The sequence below is a fragment of the Rhinoraja longicauda genome, chromosome 2 (assembly GCF_053455715.1).
Source record: "Rhinoraja longicauda isolate Sanriku21f chromosome 2, sRhiLon1.1, whole genome shotgun sequence".
Classification (NCBI taxonomy): Eukaryota; Metazoa; Chordata; class Chondrichthyes; order Rajiformes; family Arhynchobatidae; genus Rhinoraja; species Rhinoraja longicauda.
In genome coordinates, this window is record NC_135954.1 from 7,299,883 (window position 1) to 7,316,062 (window position 16,180).

Consider the following 16,180-nt stretch of genomic DNA (forward strand, 5'->3'; position numbering starts at 1 on the left):
AACCTACATACCTGCACGTCTTTGGAGTGCGGGAGGAAACCGAAGATCTCGGAGAAAACCCACGCAGGTCACGGGGAGAGCGTGCAAACTCCTTACAGACAGCGCCCGCGGTCGGGATCGAACCCGGGCCTCGGGCGTTGCATTCGCTGTAAGGCGGCAACGCTACCGCTGCTCCCGACCGGGCCGCTGACCTCCATTTTGTGCTTGGTACAGAGATGGAGTTTGACTTGGATAAGGCCCTGGAGGATATCCCGGTCCACTACGACGACTCGACTCCCGGCTCGAGCGCCTACAGCAGGCTGGACCGGTCATCGCGGCCCAGCAGCATGATGAATGAACTCCCCTCTGATGAAGTCAAGAAGCTGGAGCACTACACCAAGTCCAGACCCAAGAGGAACAAGAAGCTGCCGCCAAGCAAGGCTGCCGTAAGTCATTTTGCGTTTGTCAAACCTGTGCTTAACTCCACTTGTTTCTTCTGGCGGAGTAGAAACATAGAAACATAGAAAATAGGTGCAGGAGTAGGCCATTCGGCCCTTCGAGCCTGCACCGCCATTCAATATGATCATGGCTGATCATCCAACTCAGTATCCTGTACCTGCCTTCTCTCCATACCCCCTGATCCCTTTAGCCACAAGGGCCACATCTAACTCCCTCTTAAATATAGCCAATGAACTGGCCTCAACTACCTTCTGTGGCAGAGAATTCCACAGATTCATCACTCTCTGTGTGAAAAAAAACTTTCTCATCTCGGTCCTAAAAGACTTCCCCCTTATCCTTAAACTGTGACCCCTTGTTCTGGACTTCCCCATCATCGGGAACAATCTTCCTGCATCTAGCCTGTCCAACCCCTTAAGAATTTTTTTCTTAAGTGGACTTAGAAACATAGAAACAGAGAAAATAGCTGCAGGTTTGTACGCTAATTGGTCTTGGGGTGGTAGTTTCGTTTAGCGTAGAGGATACAGCGCGGAAACAGGCCCTTTCGGCCCACCGGGTCCGCGCCGACCAGCGATCCCCACACATTAACACTATCCATCACCCACTAGGGACAATTGTTTTTTACATTTACCAAGCCAATTAACCTACATGCCTGCACGTCTTTGGAGTGTGGGAGGAAAGCGAAGATCTCGGAGAGAAAACACACGCAGGTCACGGGGAGAACGTACAAACTTGAACGTACAGACAGCGCCCGCTGTCGGGATCGAACCCGGGTCTCCGGCGCTGCATTCGCTGTAAGGCAGCAACTCTACCGCTGCGCCACCTATATCTGCTCTGTTTAAGTGGAAATTGGCTCTTTTGTGTGTTGTTGGGCAGTGTTAATGTGTGGGGGATCGATGGTCGGTGCGAACTCATAGACACAGAAACATAGAAAATAGACAATAGACAATAGGTGCAGGAGAAGGCCATTCAGCCCTTCGAGCCAGCACCACCATTCACTGGAATTTAGAAGGATGAGGGGGGATCTTATTGAAACATATAAGATAATTAGGGGATTGGACACATTAGAGGCAGATAACATGTTCCCAATGTTGGGGGAGTCCAGAACAAGGGGCCACAGTTTAAGAATAAGGGGTAGGCCATTTAGAACGGAGATGAGGAAGAACTTTTTCAGTCAGAGGGTGGTGAAGGTGTGGAATTCTCTGCCTCAGAAGGCAGTGGAGGCCAGTTCGTTGGATGCTTTCAAGAGAGAGCTGGATAGAGCTCTTAAGGATAGCGGAGTGAGGGGGTATGGGGAGAAGGCAGGAACGGGGTACTGATTGAGAGTGATCAGCCATGATCGCATTGAATGGCGGTGCTGGCTCGAAGGGCTGAATGGCCTACTCCTGCACCTATTGTCTATTGTCTATTGATCATGGCTGATCATCTAAAATCAGTACCCCGTTCCTGCTTTTCCCCCATATCCCTTCATTCCGTTAGCCCGAAGAGCTAAATCTAACTCTCTCTTGAGAACATCCAGTGAATTGGCCTCCACTGCCTTCTGCGGCAGAGAATTCCACAGACTCACAACTCTCTGGGTGAAATGTTTTTCCTCATCTCAGTCCTAAATGGCCTACCTCTTATTCTTAAACTGTGACCCCTGGTTCTGGACTCCCCAACATCTGGAACATTTTTCCTGCTTCTAGCCCTGTCCAATCCCTTAAGAATTTTAGGTGTTTCCATGATCCCCTCTCATCCTTCTAAATTCCAGTGAATGCAAGCCCATTGGCGTTTATTGGGCCGAATGGCCTAATTCTGCTCCTGCTCCTCATGGGCGGCACGGTGGCGCTGCGGTAGAGTCGCTGCCTTACAGCGCCAGAGACCCGGGTTCGATCCCGACTACGGGTGCTGTCTGTACGGACTTTGTACGTTCTCCCCATGACCTGCGTGGGTTTTCTCCGAGATCTTCCGTTTGCTCCCACACTCCAAAGACGTACAGGTTTGCAGGTTAATTAGCTTGGTATAAAATACAAAATTGTCCCTAGTGTGTGTGTAGGATAGAGTTAGTGTGCGGGGATCGCTGGTCGGTGTGGACCCGGTGGGCCGAAGGGCCTGTTTCCGCGCTGTATCTCTAAACTAAACTGAACTTATGAACTTGTATCGACTTCTCTAACTTCAGATAGTCCCTGCTTTCCCTCTCCCTCTATCCCCTCCCCTTTCCCAGTTCTCCCACTAGTCTTCCTGTCTCCGACTACATCCTATCTTTGTCCCACCCCCTCCCCTGACAATAGTCTGAAGAAGGGTCTCTCCCAAGATGCTGCCTGACCCGCTGAGTTACTCCACCATTTTGGGTCTACCTGATGAACTTATAAGCAGGTTACTAATCCTGTCGACACAATGGGGCCCATCAAGATGGTCCGGAGGAAAGATGACTATTCGGACACGTGGTCTATGTTTCCGAATTAAGGAAGAATTATTTTCTTGCAGCTTTCGGCCACAGAGAGCCAGGAGCCTGAGCAGAACGGCCTGATAGATCGAGTGGATGAGGGGGTGGACGAGTTTTTCAACAAGCGGATAATCCCCATGGAATCCAAGTAAGTCTTCGAGAGGAGAGGGGCCGGGGGGAGGGCAGGGGTTGTCTGTGGAAGGGTCTCGACCCGAAACGTCACCCGTTCCTTCGCTCCAGCGACGCTGCCTGACCCGCTGAGTTACTCCAGCACTCTGTGAAACGTCACCTATCCGTGTTCTCCAGCGACGCTGCCTGACCTGCTGAGTTACTCCAGCACTCTGTGAAACGTCACCCTTTCCTTCTCTTGATTGCATTCAGAGAATTGGCCTCCACTGCCTTCTGAGGCAGAGAATTCCACAGATTCACAACTCTCTGACTGAAAACGTTTTTCCTCATCCCAGTTCTAAATGGCCTAACCCTTATTCTTAAACTGTGGCCCCTGGTTCTGGACACTTCCCACGCTCCAAAGACGTGTGCACAGGATTGTAGTAGGTTAGTTGGCTTGGTAGTTTAGTTTAGAGATACAGTGTGGAATCAGGCCCTTCGGCCCACCGAGTCTGTCTGTCTTGGGTTGCGTCCCGTCTGGTGGTTGGGAATCACGCATTCATGCACGGGAAGAAGGGGCGGCATGGCGACGCAGCGGTTGATTCGCTCCACCTCCCACCAGCGAGGCTCCACCTCCCACCAGCGAGGCTCCACCTCCCACCAGCGAGACTCCGCCATCGACCCGCGAGGCCCCGCCTTCGACCCGCGAGGCTCCACCCCCACCAGCGAGGCTCCACCCCCTGACCCGCGAGGCTCCACCCCCGACCCGCGAGGCTCCACCCCCGACACGCGAGGATCCACCCCCCACCAGCGAGGCTCCACCTCCCACCAACCCCCTAAGAATTTTGTAAGTTTCTATAAGATCCCCCCTCAATCTTCTAAATTCCAGCGAGTACAAGCCGAGTCTATCCAGTCTTTCTTCATATGAAAGTCCTGCCATCCCAGGAATCAATCTGGTGAACCTTCAAAGACCTACAGGCATGTAGGTTAATTGGCTTGGTGAATGTGAAAAGAAATTGTCGCCAGTGTGTGTCGGGTAGGATAGTGGTAATGTGTGCGGGGATCACAGGTCGGCGCGGACCCGAGCAGCGAGCCACACAGGCATTGCCACTATCCTAGGCCGAAGGGCCTCTTTCCGCTCTCTACCTCTGAATCTTCTCACAGCATCTGTGGCGGGAATCTGCAGGTGTAAATATCACCAGCAACATGTCCTGGACCACCTACTCTACTACCATCCACCTCATTGGTGACCCTCGGACTATCTTTGATCGGACTTCACTGGACTTTATCTCGCACTAAACAATAATCACATTATTCCCTTTATGGAGTTTATCAAAGCAATCATGGCTAAGAATGCACACGACTTCCTTAGATGGTTTAGGAAGTTCGGCATGCCCCCAACAACTCTCACCAACTTCTACAGATGTGCCGTAGAAAGCATTTTATCAGGAAGCATCACAGCTTGGCCCTGACCATCGCACAAACCGACCTCCCTTCCATTGTCTCCAACTACACCTCACGCTGCCTCGGCAAAGCCAGCAGCATAATCAAGGACCCAGTCTCACCCCGGCCACTCCCTATTCTCCCCTCTCCCATCAGGCAAGTGTGAAAACGCACACCTCCAGATTCAGGCACAGTTTCTTCCTGGCTGTTATCAGGCAACTGAACCATCCTAACAACAACCAGAGAGTTGTCCAGAGCAACTATCCACCTCATTGGTGACCCTCGGAGTATCTTTGATCGAACAAATCTAAACTCTGTGCGTCTAAACTAAACTAAACTAAATTCTTTGCATCTAAACTAAACTAAACTCATTGGTGACCCTCGGACTATCTTTGATCGAACTTTACTTGACGTTTATCTTGCACTAAACAATAATCACATTATTCCCTTTATCCTGTATCTTTTTACTGTGGACGGCTCGATTGTAATCACGTATTGTCTTTCCGCTGACTGGTTAGCACGCAACGAAAGCTTTTCACTGTACCTCGGTACACGTGGCAATAAACTAAACTAAACTGAAACTGAACGGTATCTCTCAGCGAAAGTTAACTAAAGAATTTGCTCTCGTAGTCAGCGGGATGGCTGAACATGTGGTGGGCAGGTACTTGGCCCAACTTGCCCACACCGGCCAACATGTCCCAGCTACACTAGTCCCACCTGCCTGTACTGGGTCCATATCCCTCCAACCATGTCCTATCCATGTACCTGTCTAATTTGTATCTTAAACATTGGGATAGTCCCAGCCTCAACTACCTCCTCTGGCAGCTCTTTCCATACGCCCACCACCCTTTTAGTTTAGTTTAGAGATACAGCGCGGAAACAGGCCCTTTCGTCCCACCGGGTCCGCGCCGCCCAGCGATCCCCGCACACTAACACTATCCTACACCCACTAGGGACAATTTTTACATTTACCAAGCGAATTAACCTACAAACCTGCACGTCTTTGGAGTGTGGGAGGAAACCGAAGATCTCGGAGAAAACCCACGCAGGTCACGAGGAGAACGTACAAACTCCGTCCAGACAGAGCGCGTAGTTGGGATCGAACCCTGGTCTCCTGCGCGGCATTCGCTGTAAGGCGGCAACTCTACCGCTGCGCAACTGTGTGAAAAGGTTACCCACCAGATTCCTAGCAACATAGAAACATAGAAAATAGGCGCAGGAGGAGGCCATTCGGCCCTTCGAGCCAGCATCGCCATTCATTGTGATCACGGCTGATCGTCCCCAATCAATAAACCGTGCCTGCCTTCTCCCCATATCCCTTGATTCTACTAGCCCCTAGAGCTCTATCTAACTCTCTCTTAAATCCATCTAGTGATTTGGCCTCCACTGCCCTCTGTGGCAGAGAATTCCACAAATTCACAACTCTCTGGGTGAATAAGTTTTTTCTCACCTCAGTTTTAAATGGCCTCCCCTTTATTCTAAGACTATGGCCCCTGGTTCTGGATTCGCCCAACATTGGGAACATTTTTCCTGCATCTAGCTTGTCCAGTCCTTTTATAATTTTATGTTTCTATAAGATCCCCTCTCATCCTTCTAAACTCCAGTGAAAACAAGCCTAGTCTTTTCAATCTTTCCTCATATGACAGTCCCGCCATCCCAGGGATCAATCTCTTGAACCTACGCTGCACTGCCTCAATTACAAGGATGTCCTTCCTCAAATTAGGAGACTAAAACTGTACACAATACTCCAGATGTGGTATTACCAGGGCCCTATACAACTGCAGAAGAACCTCTTTACTCCTATACTGAAATTACTGCAGAAGAACCTCTTTACTCCTATACTGAAATTCCTATGAATTCTTTTCCCCTTCACCTTGAACCTTTGTCCGCTGGTACTCGATTTCCCTACTCTGGGCAAGAGACTCCACTCCAAAGACATGCAGGTATGTAGGTGAATTGGCTTGGCAAATGTAAAAATTGTCCCAATCAATCAATCAATTAATCAATCAATCAATTAGTCAATCAATCAATTAGTTTATTTGTCATTCCACTCCTTACAGTTCATGCAACAAATGGGACGAAACAGAGTGCCTCTGGGGGGGGCCATAGTGCAATACAAATGCAAAACATATGGGTAGACGGGATGACAGTGCAGTACAATACGATACAGTCCAATACAGTTAAACAGTGCAATACAATACATATAGACAGGGGATTAAAGCATGTAAACGGTAAAAGTTAAAGCATTTAACCAAGAGTTTAAACCATGTAAACGGTGAACTAGTGGGTATAGGGCCAAATATATGCGGGGATCGCTGGTCGGTGCAGACCTGGTGGGCTGAAAGGACCTGTTTCCGCGATGGATCTATAAACTAAACTAAACTCCGTGTGTCTAAACTAAACTAAACTCCGTGTGTCTAAACTAAACTAAACTCTTTGCGTCTAAACTAAACTAAAGTAAACTCTGTGCGTCTAAACTAAACTAAACTGTCCGTCTAAACTAAACTAAACTACACTCTGTGCGTCTAATCTAAACTAAACTAAACTAAACTAAACTCTGCGTCTAAACTAAGCTAAACTCTGTGCGTCTAAACTAGACTAAGCTGAACTGTGTGCGTCTAGACTAAACTGAACTGTGTGCGTCTAGACTAAACTGAACTGTGTGCGTCTAGACTAGACTAAGCTGAACAGTGTGCGTCTAGACTAGATTAAACTGAACTGTGTGCGTCTAGACTAGACTAAGCTGAACTGTGTGCGTGTGTGCGTCTAGACTAGACTAAGCTGAACAGTGTGCGTCTAGACTAGACTAAACTGAACTGTGCGTCTAGACTAAACTGAACTGTGTGCGTGCAGCTGACCGACACGTCTTGTGATTTTTGTGTTTCAGAAGGCTCTCACTACGGAGCTCGGACTCCCTGGACTCCGGCGAGTCGGACGACAGGAAGCGCAAGGACTCCAAGAAGAGCAACTTCCTCAACCTGATCAAGTCGCGCACCAGCAAGGCGGAGAGGCCCCAGGCGGCGGGCGGTACCGAGGAGCCGCTGTCGCCCAGAGGTGGGACCAAGGGTCCGGCCCCGGCCCCAGACCTCGGCAGGAGGGACTCCAGGCAGGCGGAACAGAACGGCGGGGCCGAGCTCTCCGAGGGGCACAAGACGCCGGACACGGCGGAGGCCGCGCTGGAGGAGGCGGGGAGGACGGAGAAGGTGGACGGCAAAGGGAGCCCGCAAAGTGGCCGGTGGTACGGGGTGCAAGTGATGGGCAGCGGACTGCTGGCAGAATTCAAGGCCAAGCAGGAAAAGCGGGCCGCGGTCCAGAAAGTAAGTAGGTCTCCTAATTTGAGGAAGGACATCATTGCCATTGAGGGAGTGCAGCGTAGGTTCACCAGGTTAATCCCCGGGATGGCGGGACTGTCATATGATGAAAGAATGGAGCGACTGGGCTTCTACGCACTAGAATTCAGAAGGATGAGAGGGGATCTTTAGATATTTTTTTAGAGATACAGTGCAGAAACAGGCCCTTCGGCCCACCGGGTCCGTGCCGCCCAGCGATCCTCGCACATTAACACTATCCTACACCCACTAGGCACAATTTTTACATTTGCCCAGCCAATTAACCTACAAACCTGCACGTCTTTGGAGTGTGGGAGGAAACCGAAGATCTCGGAGAAAACCCACGCAGGTCACGGGGAGAACGTACAAACTCCTTACAGACAGCACCTGTAGTCAGGATCGAACCTGAGTCTCCGGTGCTGCATTCGTTGTAAGGCAGCAACTCTACCGCTGCGCCACCGTGCCGCCATCTTACTGAAACATGTAAAATTATTAGGAGATTGGACACGCTAGGTGCATGAAACATGTTCCCGATGTGGGTGGAGTCCAGAACCAGGGGTCACGCAGTTTAAGAATAAGGGGTAGGCCATTTAGAACGGAGATTAGGAAAAACCTTTTCACCCAGAGAGTTGTGAATTTGTGGAATTCTCTGCCACAGAGGGCAGTGGAGGCCGATTCACTGGATGAATTTAAAAGAGAGTTAGATAGAGCTCTTAGGGCTAGCGGAATCAAGGGATATGGGGATAAAGCAGGAATGGGGTACTGATTGTGGATGATCAGCCATGATCACATTGAACGGCGCTGCTGGCTCGAAGGGCCGAATAGCCTCCTCCTGCACCTATTGTCTCTGTATCTATGACAATAGACAATAGACAATAGGTGCAGGAGTAGGCCATTCAGCCCTTCGGGCCAGCACCGCCATTCAATGCGATCATGGCTGATCACTCTCAATCAGTACCCCGTTCCTGCCTTCTCCCCATACCCCCTCACTCCGCTATCCTTAAGAGCTCTATCCAGCTCTCTCTTGAAAGCATCCAACGAACTGGCCTCCACTGCCTTCTGAGGCAGAGAATTCCACACCTTCACCACTCCCTGACTGAAAAAGTTCTTCCTCATCTCCGTTCTAAATGGCCTACCCCTTATTCTTAAACTGTGGCCCCTTGTTCTGGACTCCCCCAACATTGGGAACATGTTTCCTGCCTCTAATGTGTCCAATCCCCTAATTATCTTATATGTTTCAATAAGATCCCCCCTCATCCTTCTAAATTCCAGTGTATACAAGCCCAATCGCTCCAGCCTTTCAACATACGACAGTCCCGCCATTCCGGGAATTAACCTAGTGAACCTACGCTGCACGCCCTCCATAGCAAGAATATCCTTCCTCAAATTTGGAGACCAAAACTGCACACAGTACTCCAGGTGCGGTCTCACCAGGGCCCGGTACAACTGTAGAAGGACCTCTTTGCTCCTATACTCAACTCCTCTTGTTATGAAGGCCAACATTCCATTGGCTTTCTTCACTGCCTGCTGTACCTGCATTCTTCCTTTCATTGACTGATGCACTAGGACACCCAGATCTCGTTGAACTCCCCCTCCTCCTAACTTGACACCATTCAGATAATAATCTGCCTTTCTATTCTTACTTCCAAAGTGAATAACCTCACACTTATCTACATTAAACTGCATCTGCCATGTATCCGCCCACTCACACAACCTGTCCAAGTCACCCTGCAGCCTTATTGCATCTTCCTCACAATTCACAATTCACACTACCCCCCAGCTTAGTATATCATCTGCAAATTTGTTAATGGTACTTTTAATCCCTTCGTCTAAGTCATTAATGTATATCGTAAATAGCTGGGGTCCCAGCACCGAACCTTGCGGTACCCCACTGGTCACTGCCTGCCATTCCGAAAGGGACCCATTTATCCCCACTCTTTGCTTTCTGTCTGTCAACCAATTTTCTATCCATGTCAGTACCCTACCCCCAATACCATGTGCCCTAATTTTGCCCACTAATCTCCTATGTGGGACCTTGTCGAAGGCTTTCTGAAAGTCGAGGTACACCACATCCACTGACTCTCCCCTGTCAATTTTCCTAGTTACATCCTCAAAAAATTCCAGTAGATTTGTCAAGCATGATTTCCCCTTCGTAAATCCATGCTGACTCGGAATGATCCTGTTACTGCTATCCAAATGCTCAGCAATTTCGTATTTTATAATTGACTCCAGCATCTTCCCCACCACTGATGTCAGACTAACTGGTCTATAATTACCCGTTTTCTCTCTCCTTTCTTAAAAAGTGGGATAACATTTGCTATCCTCCAATCCACAGGAACTGATCCTGAATCTATAGAACATTGAAAAATGATCTCCAATGCTTCCACTATTTCTAGAGCCACCTCCTTAAGTACCCTGGGATGCAGACCATCAGGCCCTGGGGATTTATCAGCCTTCAGTCCCATCAGTCTACCCAAAACCATTTCCTGCCTAATGTGGATTTCCTTCAGTTCCTCCATCACCCTAGGTTCTCCGGCCACTAGAACATTTGGGAGATTGTGTGTATCTTCCTCAGTGAAGACAGATCCAAAGTAACGGTTTAACTCGTCTGCCATTTCTTTGTTCCCCATAATAAATTCCCCTGCTTCTGTCTTCAAGGGACCCACATTTGCCTTGACTATTTTTTTCCTCTTCACGTACCTAAAAAAACTTTTGCTATCCTCCTTTATATTATTGGCTGGTTTACCCTCGTACCTCATCTTTTCTCCCCGTATTGCCTTTTTAGTTAACTTTTGTTGCTCTTTAAAAGAGTCCCAATCCTCTGTCTTCCCACTCTTCTTTGCTATGTTATACTTCCTCTCCTTAATTTTTATGCTGTCCCTGACTTCCCTTGTCAGCCACAGGTGTCTCTTACTCCCCTTAGAGTCTTTCCACCTCTTTGGAATAAATTGATCCTGCAACCTCTGCATTATTCCCAGGAATACCTGCCATTGCTGTTCTACCGTCTTCCCTGCTAGGGCCTCCTTCCAGTCAATTTTGGCCAGCTCCCGCCTCATGCCTCTGTAATCCCCTTTGCTATACTGTAATACTGACACTTCCGATTTTCCCTTCTGCCTTTCCATTTGCAGAGTAAAACTTATCATGTTGTGATCACTGCCTCCTAATGGCTCTTTTACCTCTAGTCCCCTTATCAGATCAGGATCATTACACAACACTAAATCCAGAATGACCAGTTACTTTATATGTTTGCCCTGACCTACATTTATCCTGTATCTGTACAACATGGATTATTTGATTGTAATCAATGTGTGGCCTTTCCGCTGACTGGTCAGCAATTCACCTTGGTACACGCAGCAATAAACTAAACAAAAGCATTGGCTTTACTTTAGCAGTCTAAAAAGTTCAGCACTCTGCGTCTTTTTGGCACGGTGGCGCAGCGGTAGAGTTGCCGCCTCACAGCGCCGGAGACCCGGGTTCAAGTCCGAGACCTGCGTGAGTCTGAAGAAGGGTCTCGACCCGAAACAGGTCACCCGTTCCTTCTCTCCAGTGATGCTGCCTGTCCCACTGAGTCATCCCCAGCTCGTTGTGTCCATCTTGGGTTTTCTCCCAGATCTTCGGTTTCCTCCCACGCTCCAAAGGTTTGTCGGTTAATTGGCTTGAGTTTGTACTCTTGTGCCGTATGTCAACCCACTCGTTCCTGGGATCATTCTCACAAATCATCTTCTGGACCCTCTCCAAAGCCAGCACATCCTTCCTCAGAGTTGGGGGGCCAAAAGTGCTCGCAACACACTCCAAATGCCGTCTGGCCGGAGAGCTGCAGAAAAGGGACTCGACCCGAAACGTCACCCATCCCTTCTCTCCAGAGATGCTGCCTGTCCCGCTGAGTTACTCCAGCATTCTGTGTCTTCCCTCAGCATTACATCACAGTTTTTAATATTCTAGGATCCTTGACAGGCCTTGTGCTTTTATATAATCTGCTTTTGATTTTTTTAGATTTTTTAGATTTAGAGATACAGCGCGGAAACAGGCCCTTCGGCCCACTGGGTCCGTGCCGCCCAGCGATCCCCGCACACTAACACTATCCTACACAACACTAGGGACAATTTTCTTTTTACATTTACCCAGTCAATTAACCTACAAACCTGTACGTCTTTGGAGTGACGTCTTTTATCCGGCAGACTTCAGTGTAAAATCCCAGTGTCCCACATCTGCCTACTCTCTCCCCCTCTGTCTTTCACTTAGGTTAGTTTAGTTTGGAGATACAGCGCGGAAGCAGGCCCTTCGACCCACCGGGTCCGCGCCGCCCAGCGATCCCCGCACACCAACAGCATCCCACACACACTAGGGACAGTTTACAACAAGCCAATTAACCTACAAACCTGCACGTCTTTGGAGTGCGGGAGGAAGCCGAAGATCTTGGGGGAAAACCCACGCAGGTCACGGGGAGAACGTACAAACTCCGTACAGACAAGCACCCATAGTCGGGATCGAACCGGGGTCTCTGGCGCTGCAAGGCAGCAACTCTACCGCTGCGCCACCATGCCACCACTGCCAACAAAGCAAGTGCCCTTGAATATCCAATAGGGCTCCAATCAGTCTGCCATCTATTCCTCTCTAAGGCAGCTCCAGCAATGAATAAGCATGTAATGCTCTTTGACTTCTCGCCAAGGGCCTTGGCTCGGTTGGTGTTTTGTTACAATCAATGCTGAGTGCACTATCAATTCCAAATTAGTTGTGTTTTATTTTCCCCTTGTTGCTCATCCTTTAACCCATTGGGTTCCTGTGCCTGCTCTTTTAATTCAGCGTTTTATTCCTTCATTCCTGCCACAGAAGGCAGTGGAGGCCAATTCACTGGAGGCCAATTCTCCGACCAGTCTGACTGTCCTCTTGATTAGACAATAGACAATAGGTGCAGGAGGAGGCCATTCTGCCCTTCGAGCCAGCACCACCATTCAATGTGATCATGGCTGATCATTCTCAATCAGTACCCCGTTCCTGCCTTCTCCCCATACCCCCTGACTCTGCTATCCTTAAGAGCTCTATCTAGCTCTCTCTTGAATGCATTGAGAATTAGAAGGATGAGGGGGGATCTTATTGAAACATATAAGATAATTAGGGGATTGGACACATTAGAGGCAGGAAACATGTTCCCAATGTTGGGGGAGTCCAGAACAAGGGGCCACAGTTTAAGAATAAGGGGTAGGCCATTTAGAACGGAGATGAGGAAGAACTTTTTCAGTCAGAGAGTGGTGAAGGTGTGGAATTCTCTGCCTCAGAAGGCAGTGGAGGCCAGTTCGTTGGATGCTTTCAAGAGAGAGCTGGATAGAGCTCTTAAGGATAGCGGAGTGAGGGGGTATGGGGAGAAGGCAGGAACGGGGTACTGATTGAGAGTGATCAGCCATGATCACATTGAATGGCGATGCTGGCTCGAAGGGCTGAATGACCTACTCCTGCACCTATTGTCTATTGTCTATTGTCTATAATGCCTTCTGAGGCAGAGAATTCCACAGATTTACAACTCTGACTGAAAAAGTTTTTCCTCATCTCTGTTCTAAATGGCTTACCCCTTATTCTTAAACTGTGGCCCCTGGTTCTGGACTCCCCCAACATTGGGAATATGTTTCCTGCCTCTAACGTGTAACGTGCCCCTTAATAATCTTTTATGTTTCGATAAGATCCCCTCTCATCCTTCTAAATTCCAGTGTATACAAGCCCAGTCGCTCCAGTCTTTCAACATATGACAGTCCCGCCATTCCGGGAATTAACCTAGTGAACCTACGCTGCACGCCCTCAATAGCAAGAATTGCGTCTTCAAGGCCACGGAACAATTAAGGAACTGGTTTGATCGTTTGTGTGCTAACATTTTTTCTTTAATTTTGGTGCATCTTTCAGAAGCTGGAAAACGAAGCAGGAAGTAAGGAGTCACATGACATCTTGTCAAGTGCAGACCAAGTAAATGAAACGGGGAGAGGTGAGTTCAAGTCAAGAAACATTTAGACAGGTACTAGACCAAGTGGACCCGTTGGGCCCAAACCTCTCCTGCATTGGTACAGCACCATCTCCTCCCCCCTCTCCCCTCTCCCCTCCCCCTCTCCCCTCCCTCCTCTCCCCCTCCCCCTCCCTCCTCCCTCCTCTCCCCCTCCCCCTCCCTCCTCCCCTCCCCTTCCCTCCCTCCTCCCCCTCCCACTCCCCCTCCCTCCTCCCCCTCCCTCCTCCCCTTCCCTCCCTCCTCCCCCTCCCACTCCCCCTCCCTCCTCCCCCTCCCTCCTCCCCTTCCCCTCACCCTCCCCCTCACCCCATTCCCCTCAACCCCCTTATCCTCCCTCCCTCCCTCAACCCCCCCCCCCCCCCCCACTTCCTCCCTCCCTGGGAGATAGATTTAAACTTTAAAGTGTGAATAACTTTAAATATATAACACCGATTTCAATGAAACTTCTTCCATTAGCACCAAAGGGATGACGGTGAGTAAGGTGGGCCTGAAATTATCGTGCTATCAGAATATGACTAAGAAGGCAATACGGGGAGAAAAGATGATGTACGAGGGTAAACTAGCCAATAATATAAAGGAGGATAGTAAAAGCTTTTTTAGGTACGTGAAGAGGAAAAAAATAGTCAAGGCAAATGTGGGTCCCTTGAAGTCAGAAGCGGGGGAAGTTATTATGGGAAACAAGGAAATGGCAGACGAGTTGAACCGGTACTTTGGATCTGCCTTCACTAAGGAAGATACAAGCAATCTCCCAGATGTTCTAGTGGCCAGAGATCCTAGGGTGACGGAGGAACTGAAGGAAATCCACATTAGGCAGGAAATGGTGTTGGGTAGACTGGTGGGACTGAAGGCTGATAAATCCCCAGGGCCTGATGGTCTGCATCCCAGGGTACTTAAGGAAGTGGCGCTAAAAATTGTGGATGCATTGGTGATCATTTTCCAATGTTCTATAGATTCAGGATCAGTTCCTGTGGATTGGAGGGTAGCTAATGTTGTCCCACTTTTTAAGAAAGGAGGGAGAGAAAAAACGGGAAATTATAGACCAGTTAGTCTTACATCAGTGGTGGGGAAGATGCTGGAGTCAATTATAAAAGACGAAATTGCGGAGCATTTGGATAGTAGTAACAGGATCGTTCCGAGTCAGCATGGATTTACGAAGGGGAAATCATGCTTGACTAATCTACTGGAATTCTTTGAGGATGTAACCAGGAAAATTGACAGGGGAGAGCCGGTGGATGTAGTGTACCTTGACTTTCAGAAAGCCTTCGACAAGGTCCCACATAGGAGATTAGTGGGCAAAATTAGAGCACATGGTATTGGAGGTAGGGTACTGACATGGATAGAAAATTGGTTGACAGACAGAAAGCAAAGAGTGGGGATAAATGGGTCCCTTTCAGAATGGCAGGCAGTAACTAGTGGGGTACCGCAAGGCTCGGTGCTGGGACCGCAGCTATTTACAATATACATTAATGACTTGGATGAAGGGATTAAAAGTACCATTAGCAAATTTGCAGATGATGCAAAGCTGGCTGGTAGTGTGAACTGTGAGGAAGATGCTATGAGGTTGCAGGGTGACTTGGACAGGTTGTGTGAGTGGGCGGATGCATGGCAGATGCAGTTTAATGTGGATAAGTGTGAGGTTATCCACTTTGGTCGTAAGAATAGGAAGGCAGAGTATTATCTGAATGTTGTCAAGTTAGGAACAGGGGACGTACAACGAGATCTGGGTTTCCTAATGCATCAGTCACTGAAAGGAAGCATGCAGGTACAGCAGGCAGTGAAGAAAGCCAATGGAATGTTGGCCTTCATAACAAGAGGAGTTGAGTATAGGAGCAAAGAGGTCCTTCTGCAGTTATACAGGGCCCTAGTGAGACCGCACCTGGAGTACTGTGTGCAGTTTTGGTCTCCAAATTTGAGGAAGGATATTCTTACTATTGAGGGCGTGCAGCGTAGGTTTACTAGGTTAATTCCCGGAATGGCGGGACTATCGTATGTTGAAAGACTGGAGCGACTAGGCTTGTATACACTGGAATTTAGAAGGATGAGAGGAGATCTTATCGAAACGTATAAGATTATTAAGGGGTTGGACACGTTAGAGGCAGGAAACATGTTCCCGATGTTGGGGGAGTCCAGAACAAGGGCCACAGTTTAAGAATAAGGGTAGGCCATTTAGAACTGAGATGAGGAAAAGCTTTTTCACTCAGAGAGTTGTAAATATGTGGAATTCTCTGCCTCAGAAGGCAGTGGAGGCCAATTAGACAATAGACAATAGGTGCAGGAGTAGGCTATTCAAGAGAGAGTTAGATAGAGCTCTTAAGGATAGCGGAGTCAGGGGGTATGGGGAGAAGGCAGGAACGGGGTACTGATTGAGAATGATCAGCCATGATCACATTGAATGGCGGTGCTGGCTCGAAGGGACAAATGGCCTCCTCCTGCACCTATTGTCTATTGTCT

General features: G+C 48.9%; 1 protein-coding gene across 1 annotated transcript in view; it reads left to right on the forward strand.

Annotated features, from left to right (window-relative positions):
• Nucleotides 1-16,180, forward strand: part of LOC144601979 (F-actin-uncapping protein LRRC16A-like) — a 151,327-nt gene that overhangs the window by 113,510 nt on the left and 21,637 nt on the right. The window contains exons 24-27 of the mRNA XM_078414660.1: nucleotides 214-425; nucleotides 2,902-3,008; nucleotides 7,299-7,728; nucleotides 13,633-13,711. Of these exons, the coding sequence (XP_078270786.1) occupies nucleotides 214-425; nucleotides 2,902-3,008; nucleotides 7,299-7,728; nucleotides 13,633-13,711 (828 nt within the window). The remainder of the gene's footprint in view (nucleotides 1-213; nucleotides 426-2,901; nucleotides 3,009-7,298; nucleotides 7,729-13,632; nucleotides 13,712-16,180) is intronic.